Below are 17990 nucleotides of genomic sequence, written 5' to 3'. Positions count from 1 at the left end.
TTTGATGCAGGAAGCTCGCTCTCCCAGGGCATCTTGCCCCTACACTCACGCCGTCCCCCTCTCTCCCGCCTTCGCCTGCCTTTATACCTAACCTGGATCACGACAGTAGTACATCCCTCAGAAGTGACACGGGTGCTCAGTTAGCAGAAAGAAGCACCTTGCTTTAAGACAAAGTCCTGGGGACCGGCAGCCCTCAGCCCGGGCCACGGAGACGGGGTAGTTGGTGAGAAGACTTGGGTGGGACAGACCGGGTCACAGCTCACACTGTCTTCTTAGTCGCCTCACTAAGCACGGACACCCTGAGTCCAGATGGACACCAGACCTCAGAAGGGCCTCCCTTCATGTAAGAGTCGTGGGTCCTCATGGTCAAGGCCGTACCCCCTCGCCCCTCCCCTACTCATTCCAAGCAGCTCTTGGCAGTTTCACGGCTGCTCCTCACCTTGTTACATCACCGTCTTCATTGTACTAGATGCCCGGCAGGATGCCCTGCGTGGCCCTCCCCTCCATGACATGTGCTCCTTTGCACATGCTAAGTGGTTTTGTCTCAGTATTTCTCTCTTTTTTTTTTTTTCTGCAGTACATGGGCCTCTCACTGTTGTGGCCTCTCCCGTTGCGGAGCACAGGCTCCAGACGCGCAGGCTCAGTGGCCATGGCTCACGGCCCAGCCGCTCCACGGCATGTGGGATCCTCCCGGACTGGGGCACGAACCCGCGTCCCCTGCATCGGCAGGCGGACTCTCAGCCACTGTGCCACCAGGGAAGCCCCAGTATTTCTCATTTTTAAAGCCCCTCCAGGCTGGGTGCTAGGCCCTTGACGCCCTCCATGCTCCCTCTACAGAGAACCTCACGACCACCACTGATGTGCCCCGAGATTCACAAATTTACATCTCTTTTGGGTTCCAGAGCTGTCCACATAAGTGCCTACTTGACATCCCATCTGAATGTTTCAAAGGCGTCTCAGTATATCCCCGGATTCAACTCACAAGCTTTCCCTGCTACCGCCGACCTCACTGCCACCCCTGAGCTCCAAGTCTGGTTCCCTTCCAGTGTTACCCATCTCGTAAACAGCCCGTCCTTCCGTCTGTCTGTCTGTCCGCCGTCCATCCTCCATCCACCCAAGTCAGAAACACAGGAGTCACCTCTGACCCTGTGTCTTCCTTGAATCCATCTGTTACTTTTTAGTACACATTACCATCACTTGTCACCTGGGCCAAGAGAGAATCTTTTAGCTAGGGTCCCCTTCTGATTCACTCTTTACTGCAGTTAGACTAATCTTTCCAAATGTAAATTAGATTAACCCTCCCTCCCAACTCTTTAATGAGGTGTTCTTTGTTCTTAATAATAAAGACTAAGACACTGAATCTGCCCCAGAAGGCCCTGCAGGCCTGGCTCCCACCCCCTTCTCTCTCGGGCCCCCCTCCCCCTTCCACCTCTCCCAGCTCTGGCCACCCCGCCTTCCTTCCCCTCCTCAAACTATGGATTCCCGCATGTCTGCACACCCCTGCTCTAGCCCCTGGGTCAGCTGTCTTCATTCCACATCCTCTGGAATCAGTCAGCTCCCACGTACAGGCTCTTGCAGGACTGCGCTCCTCTCCTTATGGCCCTTGACTTTCACTTCATTTTTATTTCATTTATTTGTATAATCAAGTCTCTCTTCCTCTCAAAGGAGATGTCAACTTCCCGAGTGTAGAGGCTGAGTCTGTGTTGGCTCACTGCCGTCCCCCAGGGTCTTCACAATTCCGGTCTCTCCCCTGGACGGCGCCCCCTCTGCTCCAGCTACACGAGGTCCTTACTGTCCCCGACGCCACGCTGACCCGGGCTGGCTGTCCCTGCCTCAGGGCCTCCGCCTGGACCGGGCTCCCTTCCTCAGCTGCGTCAGGCCCTGGTTTGCATCTGTCTATCTATCTATCCATCTATCTATCTCACATCTACCTATTCAGTGGAAGTATAGTTGATTTACAATATTATATTAGTTTCAGGTGTATAAAATAGTGATAGTGATTCAATATTTTTACAGATTATACTCCACTTAAGGTTATTATAAAATACTGGCTATATTCCCTGTGCTGTACATGACATCCTTGTAGTTTATGTATCTTATACATAGTAGTTTGTACCTCTCAATTCCCTCTCCCTTCCCCTCTCCCCACTAGTAACCACTAGTTGTTCTCTGTATCTGTGAGTCTGTTTCTGTTTTGTTATATTCATTTGTTTGTTTTATTTTTTAGACTTCACATATAAGTGGTAACATACAGCATTTTCCTTTCTCTGTCTGACTTATTTCACTTAGTGGAATACCCTCTAGGTCTATCCATGTGGTTGCAAATGGCAGAGTTTCATTCTTTTTGTCTGACTTGCAACTTATTTTCTCAACTGTAATTGTTAATTACAATTAAGAACTGCTGAGACTATCAGGGGGGCTATGCTTGTGTGTGTGTGTGTGTGTGTGTGTGTGTGTGTGTGTGTGTGTGTGTGTGTGTGTGTGTGTGTGTGTGTGTGTGTGTGTGTGTGTGTGTCTGTTAATAGTGGACGGGGTATTTGTTTATATTTGCAAAGGGCTAGCTCAGCAAATTTATGGTGTAACTGAGGGAAAAGTTCACCTTACTTAAGAACAACAGCCAATAAACAGTTTTTAAGCACCATTAAAACCATTTTATATGCAAACACTGTTGCAAAACTACGAATGTGATCATTAAAGCACTTCTTATGTCCTCTGAAAAGCACTAACAAGAATCTCTAGGACATGTTCATTGTTCATTGAATCCCCCAGTTCCTCATCGTAGTTAGTGGTGCTATTCCCAAAGCCTAGACTCCCTGAAGTGGGCTTTCCAGTCAGGGAAACTGATTTTTCCCCAATTGCTGAATTTCTTAGTGGGGAAGGGAGATGTAATACTTTTCTCCATGCCTTTAAAGAAACAACCAGTATGAGTGTATACATTAGGGTGATTTAGATAAGTATTTTTATTCCTGAAATCCTTCTACAACTTTAACGATATCAAAGATTCATTTTCGCTGCCATAACTAAAGACGTACAGTCTCAAATGAAGCAGCTCCAGATGGTGATTCTCAGAGGGGTGCTGAGCACTGCAGTGGCTTCGTCAGACCCTACTGGGGAGCTCATGCTGGATGGGGGCCCCCCTAGAGAAACAGCACTCAGGCTGTGAGTTCTAACACCAGACTTGGCATGGGCTGGCATCAGGGCAGTTCTGGTATTGAAGCCAGCCGGCAGTAGTGGTATTTCTGCAAAAGCCACACGTGGTATCAAACTCCTGCTATGTAGCTGCTGGTGGCATCTAAGGATTTGCACACCCTATTTTAAGAGCATTAATAATTGTTTGGTAGGTGGCCTAAGTGGCTGATGTCTCAGAATATGTCAGCATAGACCGTTACAGACAATTATATAAACAACCACAGACAGTTCTAGAGGGATTTTAGAAAGCAATAGAAACCTGGAGGAAAAGGTAACCATTTGCAACGACATGGATGAACTTTTAGGACCTTATGCTGAGTGAAATAAACCAGACACAGAAAGAAAAACACTGCATGATCTCATTTGTACATGGAATCTAAAAAAAGTCAAACTCATAGAAGCCGAGAGTGGAAGGGTGGTTACGAGGAGCGTGCGAGGGGAAGGGGTAAAATGGGGGGGTGTTGGTCAAAGGGTATGAAGTGGCAGTTACATAGGATGACTAAGTCTCGAGATTGAATGTACACTATGATGACGATGGTTAACTATACTGTATTGAATCCAGAAACTTGCTAGGAGAGTAGATTTCAGGTGTTCTCACCACACATAAAAAATGACAACTACGTGAGGGGAAGGTACTTTCATTAGCTTGGCTATCGTAATCATTTCGCTATTTATCTATATCAAGCATCATGTTGTACACCTTAAATATAGACAATTTTTACTTTAAAAATACATAAAAAAGACAACGTGTGTGCGGGGAAAGCCTTCAGAATGCCACGGCAGCTGAGGGGTAAGATCAGGAGACTGGACAGAGCTGCCTGGGCACAGGACATCTTTCTGACATTGTCCCTACAAAAGCACAAAAACAACGCAAGCTGATGGAAGAAACACTGAAAGAGCCCAACAGGTGAGGTGGAGGCAGGTGAGAGCTGGAAAATCCACCCCCTCTGGGATTTATCAGGAATAAAGGCAAACTCTCCAGAAATAGAGCCCATGGTCACAGCCCGTGATGAGCGGGTCGCTGTGCAGAATCCTGCTGACAATTAGGGAGCAACGTAGCGCCTGCAATTATCCCCAAGTTCATCATTTCCAACCTGAGACTTCCAAATGCTGCTTTTGTTTTTCCATTTTAAATGACCTACTGAGTCCACTAAGCTGAGGAAGGGTAAGGAGTAACAGAGAAGAAAGATGTGATTTTTCAAAGGTAACAACCATCAGTGATGTTTTTGTGTGGCGTTTAAGTTCATTTCCACAACAGCTGGCTTTTTAGGAAACTGGGACATTGAGAAGGTTCATGAGTTTCCCATGGTCACTTGGCTAATACATGGTGAAACAGACTGTGAACTGTGTCTTCTAGTTCCCAATCCTAAATTCCTCTTTTGCCCCCAAAGGCTTTTCCCTTAGTCATTTACATTGTCCTATTAGTTCACGTGCATCCTAGTCTGGTCCAGCCCACAGACAGTGTACATTCATGGGGGTGGGAGGTAGATTTAAACCTTCTCCACCTCTGACAACATTCTGCTGGACACACAGACCACAGCCAGTGCCTGCCTAGGGCGACGAAATAATCTGTCCTAAGTGCAGGGTCTTGAGAGTTGAAGATGATCTTGGTGGTGACGCCCATTCTGAGCTAGTGATGGTTAGTGATGATAGGCTAACAATTAATACATAAATTAGACCCTGACCCCAATATCTTTCTTAGGCAACAGATCTGAAGCCATCGAAGAAGAATTTCTGCAGGAGGCCCACAACAGCGGCAGCTCCAGAATTTCAGAACGGGGGCCACAGGGGGTCAGCCTGGGGGCTGGAGGACTTGGCTTGAAGCTGCCTTCAACAGGGAGTATACTCTTTGTACTTAGTTTGTATATTTATTTGGAGGTGGCCTGGGGAGATGAAGAATGGGGATGAGGGGGGTGAAGGTCTTCTCAAGCTGCCTCTTGTCACAGACACTGGCCTGTGCAGGCAATGATGCTAATGGTCGGTGGGGACTGACTATCCAGCATCCACTGGGTGGTGGTTATAAGAGCTGCCCCTGGGTTGGAATCTTGTCCCCATCTTATTAACTGTGTAACCCTTTCACCTTCTTTATGCCCCAGTTTTCCTCTCCTGTAAAATAGATAAACAATGTCACAGGATCATTACAGGGAGTGAGGGAGTTAACAGGTGTAAAGGGCTTAACAGGTGTAACAGGGGTGTCTAGCATATAGCAAGTGCTCAGCAAATGCTAGCTTTTATCACTTTTTTCTTTAAGCATTCAAAACTATTTCTCAAGCATCTACCAAGTGCAGCCGTCAAACTACACATTGGGAAGGAGCAGAGTCAAGGTCACACTGAACAGAGGCAGGCCGGGTCTCTGAGCACAGCCCAAACCAGAGCCCTGGACGCTGCTCTCCAGATGCTCGGTGTGAGGCCCACACCTCGGCTATGGCGGCCGCAGGACAAGGGCTCACTGACATCTCTTCCACCTGGCGTGGGTGGCATGGCTGTGAAGTGCCCATTTTACCTCGGTGGGCCTCCTTGGAATTAGTGGCAGAGCTGAAGGAACCCTGGGAAGGCTCCTATAAGCCACTTTGAGAAATCTGGGTTCTTCTGAGGGTGTGAAACTTCAGCAGGCTCGCAGAGAACACGAAGGAACTTGGGAGGATCTATATTGGCCAACGGACTCTTCCCATGACCCCTCTCTGGCTGGAAATAGTGCTTTCCTTCTCTGAGCCCCTGCAGCACACAGCACTGTACACACAGCTCCAACGCAGGACTGCGCCCTGGTGCAGAGAGACCAGACTCACAGTCTCTCATCTGCCTGTGCTGCTCTGTCCTCGGGGCAGGGACATCGTCCCCATCACCCTGGGGTCCTCGGGGGGGCCAAGTGTTGACTGAATTCACTGAGGGGCAATGAAGCCTTAGATCTCAGGGGAACATCTTCTCTCTAAAAATGAAGCTCTAAGTAAATGAATGCACAAGACTCCCGAAGCTAGCACTTGCCATCTGCAGAACCAGTGGTTTGGCTTTGTGAGTGGCCAAAGGGAAAACAGGCCACAGGCCCAGTTGGGATGGTTCATATTATATGTAAACCCCGACACACTTCTTTTTAAAAATGAAACACACTGTAGGTCTGCACCATCCAATATGGGAGCCCCTCGTCTCATGGACGATCTAAATTAAAAATAATTAAAATTGAATACAATAGAAAATTCAGTTCCTCGGTCACACCAGCCACATTTCAAGTGCTGGTATGGTGAGGGCTACTGCACCGGACAGCACAGACACAGAACATTTCTACAATCACAGAAAATTCTACTGGGTGGCGCTGCTATAGAAGCTCAACTGTCCTACCAAGAAAATGTTAACTCAGGCAGATAAAATCTAACCGCACTTCCACAATCAAGAAAGATAATATACAGCTCCGCTGGAGTATCCAAACCTTTCAAGTTTGCTCTCTTACAAGTAATAAGGGAGGATGAGCTAGGTGCTCTATATTTCACATTATTGTTGTTTTTTAAATTTACATATCTTTAGAGATGGTTTTAATTCCGTGAGTACCTTGTCAGTACCCCGGTGCAGTCACGTGTGGCTTTGAGCAGTTTAATGCAGGGGATGGATGGCTTCAGCCCTGGAAGAAGGAAGCTCATCAATCTACCAGGCATCCCGGCATCGTTACGGAACGTTAATGAGGTTGGGCTTGATTTAAAAGCCGTCCGAGGCATTATGGATTGGGACCATTCCTCTTCATAGGAACTGAGAATTTCTGAGATATCATCCTAGCTCTTCTGCTAATGAGTGTTGTGATACAGGGACTACCATTTAACTTCTGAGTTTCAGTTTCCTGTCCTCAAAATGGGGCTATTACTGACCTCCCTACCCCAAGTGTCCTGAGGATTAATGAGCTCACGTCTGCTGAGAAGCTCCTGGCAGCGGGGCGTGCTTCGAATCATTATGTCTATTCCTTCTCATGGAGCAGATGGGAAGCGTTAGATCTGTTATGTTTACTCCCTCCAAAATGCATTTTCTGTCTCAGCATTTGAACATTACCCAGGTTACCCGAACCTTCAATCTAAAAGTAAAAGGAGCCCCACAGCAAGACACACGGACATAGCGGGGGTATTTAGGTAGTTTTTCCTTTCCCTAATACGAGCATCACACCAGCTTTTCCAGCGGGATGAAGGTAGTAATTGCACTGCAAATTCTTGCCGCATGAGGCTGGCGGTCGATCTCAGCAGATGTGAGAAGAAAGTTACATCACAGCACGATGATGCTGTCAACACTTACATGCAATAATATTCCCATATCTGTTCTTCATTCTGTTTTCATCTTTCTTAGCAGAGTCCCATGGTGCAGACTGCCCTTCAAAGAAGCTCTGGAAGAAAGAGACAAGTGACGTGACGAGTTACAATTCCGTGCGGTAAACAAACACAGGGATCTTAACGACTGGGGGGTGTTCTTAAAAAGTGTACAAGGGTCAAGGAAGGAAAAGAATATTCACAGGAATGAAATAATGGATTATTAAACTACTTTATATCTTAAATATCTCATTTAGTTTTTTGTTGTTTTCCTTTAGTTAAAATGCCACAAACACGGATGGGGGCTGAAGAGTAAGCCCACAATTTATCTGTACCATCTGCTGAAAATGGTTGGGTGTTCATCCCCATCCCACCTGAATATTTATTACAGAAAATTTAACATTTCTCTCAATTTCTTAATTACATTACATCCTTTCAATATTCTCCTACGAGATATAAAGATATCATTTTTCTTCCCAACTGCAAACTGAAGGAAGGTTATTTTTGGTTAAATCTGTGAAAGTAGGTAAGCTAAGACTTCACGACTTCCAGCCTAAAATCCTCTAAGAACTTCTGCCAGAGTTTTCATTTTTAATGGAGCTTAGATGTCCATTTATTTAAGGATTTGGCATTATTATGCCTAGGGTCTTTAATCTTCATGTTATTAGTCAGATATACATTTTTCTGTTCGAGTTATAATGAAAATGTCCTCTGCTATCAGTTGACAAGTGAAAAAAAAAGCTGGAATTTTAATTTCCACTTTAGTTCACGTTCTGTTTCACCTTCACGTAGTCAATGCTACAAGGAGGTACTGGGAAGAAGGATGGTAGCAAGAAGCATTTAGTAACACTGTTTTGTTGTCTTTTCTGTACCTACTCTTACATTTCCTGGCACCAACTGGGAGAGGAGGGAAGAGCAGGCGGAAGACACAAAGGCAGATCACGTGTGTGGAAACATCGTTCTAAAATGCTCTGGGGTCAGAGAATGTGGTACCAGGAACTCACATCCTCAAACATGCCCCAGCATGGCTTTCCAAGGTCCCTCTTTAGAACGGAAGCTCCTTTATACTCCTCTACTCTCCATCCCCCGCTAAAGCGCTTGGCCATCTTGGCCATTGCTGGCAATGGCCACTAGTGAGCAATCAGTCTGCGGTCCAGTGGGACCACTTCATTATTCCTTTTCACGGGTCCACTTGTGTCTTATCAGCTGAGCTGCTCCTTAGCGCGGTCGGAGTGGGGACACACCTGCTCACAGACCCCACGGGGAGCCCTGCTGCCTGCAGGTGGCTCAGACCCGACCACACAGTGCCAGTGCATACCCTACCATCTCTGCCCCAGGCTGTGGATGTCCCCAGGCAGGGGCTGCGTGGTCCTCATTTTTGTTGGTGTGGAGCCCACGCTTCGTGATAGGAGTCCGATAATTAGTCATTGAATGAATGAGTGACTGCAGTGTCTGGGGGCCGTCTGCTGGGCTTTGATGCCCAAATAAAGCTTGACTTCTGCAGTGTGGGGGTCTGCGGAGTTGGAGTACTTGGAGACCTGCACAGGTACTGTCTGCAGGGTTCATGATGTCCGTCTGTAAAAGTGCACGTGCTTCATATATACAATGGAATATTACTCAGCCATAAAAAGAAACGAGATTGAGTTATTTGTAGTGAGGTGGATGGACCTAGAGTCTGTCAAACAGAGTGAAGTAAGTCAGAAAGAGAAAAACAAAAACTGTATGCTAACACATATATATGGAATCTAAAAACAAACAAACAAACAAACAAAACCATTCTGAAGAACCTGTGGGCAGGACAGGAATAAAGACGCAGATGTAAAGAATGGACTTGAGGACACAGGGAGGGGGAAGGGTAAGCTGGGACGAAGTGAGAGAGTGGCATGGACATATATACACTACCAAATGTAAAACCGATAGCTAGTGGGAAGCAGCCACATGGCACAGGGAGATCAGCTCTGTGCTTTGTGATCGCCTAGAGGGGTGGGATAGGGAGGGTGGGAGGGAGACGTAAGAGGGAGGAGATATGGGGACATATGTATATGTTTAACTGATTCACTTTGTTATAAAGCAGAAACTAACACACCACTGTAAAGCAATTATACTCCAATAAAGATGTTAAAAAAGAATGTGCATGTGCTTTCTGTGAACTGCCGTGTGTTAAAGCTGCTGTTACCTTACAGCTCGGCCCTCAACAGAGACTGGCTGGAAAAGAGCCCTGTCCTGACTGTCCCCCTTGCACTATTAATTCCACACAACAGAACATCAGGACACACCATTTCATCACATCCAAGAGGGAAATGATAACACTGCAAGCGTAAGAGTTAGAGTTTTAAATTGCCATTTTATTTTATTATTTATTTTTTAAAATTGAAGTATAGCTGACTTATAATGTGTTAATTTCTGCTGTACAGCAAAGTGACTCAGTTATACATATATATGCATTCTTTTTTCTATTCTTTTCCATTATGGTTTATCTCAGGACCTTGTTGTTTATCCAGTCTATATATAATAGTTTGCATCTACTAACCCCAAACGCCCAGTCCACTTAGTGTGATAATCCCTAGCTGCGTCCCTGTTGATGCAAATGGCATTATTTCGTTCTTTTTATGGCTGAGTAGTATTCCCTTGTATATATATATTATACAACATCTTCTTCATCCATTCATCTGTCGATGGACATTTAGGTTGTTTCCATGTCTTGGCTATTGTGAATAGTGCTGCTATGAACATACGGGTGCATGTATCTTTTTGAATTGTAGTTTTGTCCGGATATATGCCCAGGAGTGGGATTGCTGGATCATATGGTAATTCTACTTTTAGTTTTCTGAGGAACCTCCATACTGTTTTCCATAGTGGCTGCACCAACTTACATTCCCACCAACAGTATTCAATTGCCCATTTTAAAGTAAGGTACCTTAGTCACGGTCATTGTTGACACTTCATTATCATAATAGTTTTTACATTGTATTTATCATTTTGAAATAAAACCATGGAGGCAGACCAGGATCAGATGCACTACACGCTTAGAGCTGTATTAACAGATTCACAATATACATTGCTAACTGAAGGGTAAGATACTGTGCAATGCAGGACAAAAACAAATACAAACATTTTCAGGATTATTAATAAATTAAGCTAATAAAAATACAGTGAAAATCGTTAGTTAATTCCATCTAGAACAAGACCGTTATAGGATAGGTAAAGGATTTATTTAGACATGTAACGTCTATTCTGCCACAAAATATGCATTTAAAATAGCTTCAGGGATTTACAAGTCATCCTCTTTTTCTGAAGTGTCTTTGTTACTCTATGAATGACAATTATTTTACCGTTGAGTAATAACTATTATTTGACTTCCCTTATAACAATTTAATTCTATTAATACTTTGAGTTTGTCGTGATGTAATTACAATTTCATTCCCCTCTGCCTTCTCCACCCATGTGAAAGTTTCCAGACTTTGCTATTTTCATGGGAAGATGAAAAAGGGACCTGACTCTGAAGAAGACCTGGGTGTCTTCCAGTAGACCCACGGCCACTAGTTGACTCCCCACAGGATGAGAGACAGACAGACAGATGGAGGGGGGTCAGCAATGGATTAGGGAGGAGGCACTTGCTCCACTAGTACAAGGAGATCCTGCTGGGTCACCGGAGACAAAGCCACCCTGAGCCACACCAGCTCCTTCCCATTCCTGACAAACAGACGCTTTCCGTGGGGGAAGGCACCCACATCACAGCGGGGTTTCTTTAGCATTTATGGTGATCACAGGAATTCCAATAGCCCTCGCTTTTAAAAACAGTTGTTTTTAAAAAAATTTATTAACTTTTGTTTTATACTGGAGTCTAGTTGATTACCAATGTTGTGCTAGTTTCAGGTGTACAGCAAAGTGATTCAGTTATACACATATATATATATCTATTCTTTTTCAGATTCTTTTCCCATTTAGGTCATTACAGAGTGTAGAGCAGAGTTCCCTGTGCTATAGAGTAGGTCCCTGTTGGTGATCTATTTTAAGTGTAGCAGTGTGTACATGTCAATCCCTAACTCCCAATCTATCCCTCTCCCGCATGCCCTTCCCCCCGGTAACCATAAGTTCGTTCTCTAAGTCTGCGAGTCTAAAAAACGTTATTTTAATTTGACTGTTCTCATTAACTGGCGACCAGAAAGCAGACAAAATCAACAACGAGATGATAACCAATCTCCCTGCACTTGACCTCTGCATGTTTTTGTGAGAGTGGGGCCCATGCTCTCCATCTCTGAGCACTGACCACGGGCATCAGTACGTGAGCAGAATGAAGAGTCCATCGTCTTGACTACTATTCATGAGAGCAGCAGCCATGGCGGACCACCTGCCTGCTTTACTGCTGCAGACAAAGACCCCAACCAGATCATCGCAGACCAGCTTGAGTCAGACCTCAATGCTTTCTGACCCTTAGTCCACTGCTCTTCCTGGACCACCCCTCCCGACAGGGGCTTTGGAGGGGATACAGTTAAATCTAGGTTTTCCAACCTAGATCGTATCTCCTTGTCTCCAAATGAAGGTTTGCAACAAGACAATATGAAAGATGTCAAGTAAACTTTGCTTAACTGTCGACTGCTTTCACAGAATAGGAAATTTTCTTATCTCCTAGGATAATGTGATCGTTGCAGGGAAGCAACAGCAGGAGAGCAACAGTAGAAGTGGGAGTTCTTGCCATGAGCCTCCCCAACTTTCCATCCAGGAATTATGTGAATCAGTTTAAGTGGCAGAATGTATTTTTCTTAAACAAAATCAAAATCAAAACAAAACAAAACAAAAAGCTGCTTCAAGAAAAAGATCAGATGACTGGTACCATCCACAGTTTCCTGACTCTCTACAGATCTGGTGATCCGTCTCGCATTTTCTGGCACAGTTTTGCTTCCAATTATACAGCCAGTCTCCCCATGAATACATGCCCATGAATACATCTGCATTATGAAGACCATGTGTTCTTATCCTTGGCTTGTAAAGTAAGTAATATACCTAATGGGGAGCCCAGAGAGAGGAAGAAAGGGCTTTCTGGATTGATCACCTGGCTTTGTTTTCTTTTGTTATGGAGATTGTCATTTAAAAACATTTCTAAGATGGACCCAGTTTTAAATGTCATGGCTTTCCATTAGCATACATTTTCAAAATAGCTGAGAACATATTTACCTTAGACTTTAGATTCCCTCTTATGCCTGCAGTAGGACAAAAGTCAACTGTTTAAATTTCTACTTAGAAAATAAAACTTTATCTATTGCTCTAGAGCCATTGGGCAACTCAGAGAAGCCGTGACATGACATATGCGTCTTTTGCATAGTGAGCCCCTGGCTGCCTTCCTGGCTTGGAAATTCTTTTTATTTATTGGCTGCGTTGGATCATCGTTACTGCATGCAGGCTTCCTCTAATTGCGGCGAGCAGGGGCTACTCTTTGTTGTGGTGCGCGGGCTTCTCACTGCGGTGGCTTCTCTTGTTGCGGAACACAGGCTCTAGATGCACGGGCTTCAGTAGTTGTGGCTCGCAGGCTCTAAAGCGCAGGCTCAGTAGTTGTGACACATGGGCTTAGTTGCTCCGTTGCATGTGGGATCTTTCTGGACCAGGGTTCGAACCTGTGTCCCCTGCATCGGCAGGCGGACTCTCAACCACTGCGCCACCAGGGAAGCCCCTGGCTTGGGAATTCTGAGCAAGAATAGCAATCAGGGCAGAAATGCAGGTCATCAGGGCCATAGAATACCACTTCCTGTGTGGCCCACAGCAAGGCCTGGCACAGATGTGAGACTCCAGAGGCAGAAGTGGCTCTTCCTCCAGGCCTCGTCTTCCCGAGGGACTGAGCCTTCTCTGATGACCCTGTGACCTACCACCTTTCCTTTTTTGCAGACCATGAGCTGAACAGGTAGTCACTAATAAACCCACCAGTGAAATGCGCCCGAGGAAAATTAAGTAATTTTGCTACACAAGCATTCTACCACGTCCTATGTCACAGCCCTTCTGGCTTTTAAATATCTTTTAATAAATGAAGCAAATCAACAAACGTTTCAGACAATTTTCTGCTGTGCATTTTTCTTGGGGTAAGAACAAAAGGTTCTTTGGCTATCTTTTTTTATCTGCAAGAAGGTCAAAAGCTGGATGTGTTCCAATAAAACTGCATAAATTCAATTACTGAATGCTTTCAGAAGACTCGTACTCCGAACCAGTATTCCTGGGAAGTAAGTAATCACCACATCATTTATGTGGCTCTAGAGAAGAGCTGTTCCTCTCACATTTACTGGAAGGAAAGCCAACCAGGTTTTGAATCCTGCTGTTGCTGAGAAAGTGAGAGCTCGGGTCCTTGAAGGAATTCCTTCAGAGGATTCCTGAGCACATGAATTCTGGCCGCTCGGGGGATACCTGGCTTACCTACTCCTAACATCTCCCCCACCCTTAAGTTCACGTTTTAGTACAACCTCCAATTCCTCCTTAATCTCTCCAGTTTTTGCTTGACAAAAGTTATGAGCAGGTAATGGTTAAAATCCAATTCAACCACAGCACAGGCGTTTCTTTGCAGCAGATGATGCCCCATCCTCGGAGCAACTGCGTAAGGACCAGCTTGGGAGACACGACAACGGCCCATGCTCCAAGGATGCTTTTCACAGGAGGGATTTTTAAATACAATACGCACATTTAGGCAATATTTAGCGTTCAGGGCAGATTTTTAATATGCAGATACAATTTAACACACCAACTATGGACTTTTTATTATGAAAAAAAACCACTTTATGTTATTTTGGGGATTGAAGTTAATGGTCTCACTGCACCGTCTGTTAGAATTTTCATAAACAGACTTAGGCTTTGACTCTGCTTAAAATGTAATTAAAGCGTTTCCTCTGACTACCTTAGCTCATATATACTGAGAAAAGGCAGCAAACCGGGGAACCGCTCTGCAAGAGTAATAAGTCTCCGAAACAATAAAAATGAAAGCAGGCTAAGGTCCAGCGAATACCAATGGCTCCACGTAAAGATGCTGCACGCTCCCTGGGCACAGAGAAGAAGGATGTGGAACATCTCACACGCGGCCATTTTTTTCTGAACAGGAAACATGTTTTTGTGATTCAGTAACCTCCTTCCTACCCCTCACACCACCATCATTTCCCACAGGATATAATTATACGTCGCGGTTGCCCACCTCAAGAGAATGTTACTCCAAAATGCTGCAGTCAGTTAAAAATGTCACAGCTCCCAGATATTAAAAAAGGAGAAAAAAACCCCAAACCCTATTCAACAGAAAAGCTGCCGGAAAGGACGGGATGCAGGTCAAGGCTGTATCTAACGCACAGTGTGTTCTCAGGCAGTGCAGGGTCGAGTGGTTTTTAGAAGCTCCTGAAATCGAAGTTTTCCTCCCTTTCTCATATGAATAAAACTGTGCACGTAAAATGACTAAAATCATCACGCAAAAAGAAGGAAGATGCCCTCACTGGGGCGTGCAAAGTCTCTGAACTTCTTTGTTTTCTACCCATACACCTCTTTGGGTTCTTCCAACGCTGCATTTTATTTGGTCTATATAAACTATTTATTGCTATTGCACTAAAGCCACCTATGCTTGCCTGACAGGCCGCAGGGTGGAGTGTCGATGGGAAGGTGGCCCTGGCAGCTCGGGGCCAGAGGCAGCGGTGGCCACCAGTCACTGCCATCATCAATGTCCCAGACAGAGGCAGCCAGAGGGAGTGTGTGAGCCTTCAAGGGCAAGAGAGGTGAGGGCTAGGTGAAACAAGAACCTTGACCCAGGAACTGTTACTTCTAAACAAACTGAAATCGAAATGCCAACACACTGATATCTTTAAGGAACTTGCTAATTAATCTCAGGACTTCAAATGGCCATGTTTTAGTACAATGTAATTCAGTTCCAAATGTAATTTCTATTTTGCAGGATTCAGCTGGTGATGCTCTAGGCAACAGTTGCCATATTGCCTTCCTTTACCTAACATCTCTTTCGTATGTGATAATGGACTTGAGGTTTAGAGCCTAAATGTGATGTTTTAGTGCTCAGAAACATTTGTACCCTGACATTTGACTGAGCTTAAAAATGTTTTTTATTCTGTTGGATATTACTCTGAATGAGTGACTTTTCACAGCAATGTCTTATATGAATAACATATGCTTATGGCATCTTTGAAGTTCCACCAGGCAAGTCTTTATTTCTACTGTATAGAGAAGGGAATTTAGGATCAGAAGGCATGAAGCGGATTGCCTGCAACCATGCAGCAGGGAAGCAGAACGGCTGGGGCCTGGACCCAGGGCTGCCCGGCTCTGAACCCTGTGCTCCTTGTGCTTGACCACCTAGCTGGCCGAGGACGCGTGCCTTTGTGCTGACGGCATCACACTGCACACTCAGCTTTCTGAAGTCGCCCTGGCCGTGGGTCAGAAGTCGCCAGGCATTTCTGGTTTCCACTTTTTGTGGAATAATCCTGTTGGACGACACACAGCTCTCTTACCATCTGCACAGTGATTTTCCTGGGATGTGAAGCCGTGTGCACCCTGGAGGGACCCTCAATAGACCTGCTTTTCAGGAAATTTGCCCAATTTCAAAGCTCCTTTTCTTTCCACCTTCAGAATCATTGCAGTACTAAGCTCCCGCTAATGATGTGACATACCCCTCAAGTGAATTGAAGCAGGAAAAAAAATCTGAAAACCACTGATCAAGTGGGCAGAGAGAAAAATAAATACTCTTCAGCTCAGTGGTGGAGAAAAAGAGGTGAAACAGTAACTTCGAAGCCTGGGTTGTTGCTGAACATTCCACAGGCAAGGTCAACATCTCACGGAATCACAAAGACTGAGGCAAAGTAAGGTGGTTTTGTCAAAATGGCTTACAGACCTAATGTAAGACTGGAAACCATAAAGTTTCTGGAAGAAAACACAGGCAGAACTTTCTTTGACATAAATCATAGCAATATTTGTTTAGATCTGTCTCTTAAAGCAAAGCAAATAAAAGCAAAAACAAACAAATGGGACCTAGTTAAACTTGTAAGTTTATGCACAGCAAAGGAAACCATCAACAAAATGAAAAGAAAACCTACAGAATGGGAGAAAATATTTGCAAATGATATGACCAATAAAGGGTTAATATCCAAAATACATAAACAGCTCATACAACTCAACATCAAAAAAGCAAACCACCCGATTAAAAAAGCAGCAGAAAACCTGAATAGACATTTTTCCAAAGAAGACATAGAGATGGCCAACAGGCACATGAAAAGAGGCTCTACATTGCTAGTCATCAGATAAATGCAAATTAAAACTACAATGAGATATCACCTCACACCTGTCAGAATGGCTATCATCAAAAAGAACACAAATAACATATGTTGGAGAGGGTGTGGAGAAAAGGGAACCCTTGTACACTGTTGGTGGGAATGTAAGTTGGTGCAGCCATTGTGGAGAACAGTATGGAGGTTCCTCAAAAAACTAAAAATAGAGCTACCATATGACCCAGTGATTCCACCCCTGGGTATATATCCCCCCAAAATGAAAACACTAATTTGACACAATACATGTACCTCAATGTTCATAGCAGCATTATTTACAGTAGGAAAGACATGGAAGCAACCTAAGTGTCCATCAACAGATGAATGGATAAAGAAGATGTGGTACATATATACAATGGAACACTATTCAGACACAAAAAAGAATGAAATTTTGCCATTTGCAAAAACATGGATGAACTTGGAGGGTATTATGCTAAGTGAAATAAGTCAATCAGAGAAAGACAAATATTGTATGATATCACTTAAATGTAGAAAAACCAAACCAGTGAATGCAACAAAAAGAAACAGACTCACTGATATAGAAAACAAACTAGTGGTTACCAGTGGGGAGAGGGAAGGTGGGGAGCAAGATAGGGTAGGGGATTAAGAGGTACAAACTAGGGCTTCTCCGGTAGCTCAGTGGTTAAAAATCCGCCTACTAATGCAGGGGACATGGGTTCAAGCCTTGGTCCAGGAAGATCCCACATGCGACGCAGCAACTAAGCCCATGCGCCACAACTACTGAGCCTGCACTCTAGAGCCCGCTAGCCACAACTACTGAAGCCTGCACACCTCAACGAAGAGTAGCCCCCGCTCACCACAACTAGAGAAAGCCATGCACAGCAACGAAGACCCAAAAAAGCAGCCAAAAAAAAAAAAAAAAAAAGAGGTACCAACTACTAGATATAAAATAAATAAGCTACAAGAATATATTGTTTAACACAGGGAATATAGCCAATATTTTATAATAACTATAAATGGAATATATAACCTTTAAAAATTGTGAACCACTACATTATACATCTGAAAATTACATAATATTGTACATCAATAATAAATAAATAAATAAAATATCTATACAAGAAAGGGGGCTATTTTGATATATTTGGTGTGAGTTTCAGTCGAGCATTAATTTTAAGAGGCAGAGGGTAGCTGTTTGGGGATAGTCAACTCTTTCCTCGCATTCATTCCTCTTCCCTTTGTTCCCTGGAAGGAAGCTCAGTGACACCCGCTGTGCTCAGCA

At 44.5% G+C, this 17990-nt stretch overlaps 1 protein-coding gene across 8 annotated transcripts in view; it reads right to left on the bottom strand.

Annotated features, from left to right (window-relative positions):
• The window catches only part of PTPRM (protein tyrosine phosphatase receptor type M), a 798567-nt gene that overhangs the window by 95177 nt on the left and 685400 nt on the right, over positions 1-17990 (bottom strand). For all 8 annotated transcript variants that reach the window (XM_079943436.1, XM_079943437.1, XM_079943438.1 and 5 more), the window contains one exon: positions 7456-7543. In XM_079943436.1, coding sequence (XP_079799562.1) covers positions 7456-7543 — 88 coding nt within the window. The remainder of the gene's footprint in view (positions 1-7455; positions 7544-17990) is intronic.

The sequence above is a fragment of the Stenella coeruleoalba genome (assembly GCF_951394435.1).
Source record: "Stenella coeruleoalba genome assembly, chromosome: 14".
Taxonomy (NCBI): Eukaryota; Metazoa; Chordata; class Mammalia; order Artiodactyla; family Delphinidae; genus Stenella; species Stenella coeruleoalba.
Note: the sequence above shows the minus strand (reverse complement) of the source record. Positions and strands in the feature narration are given on the sequence as shown.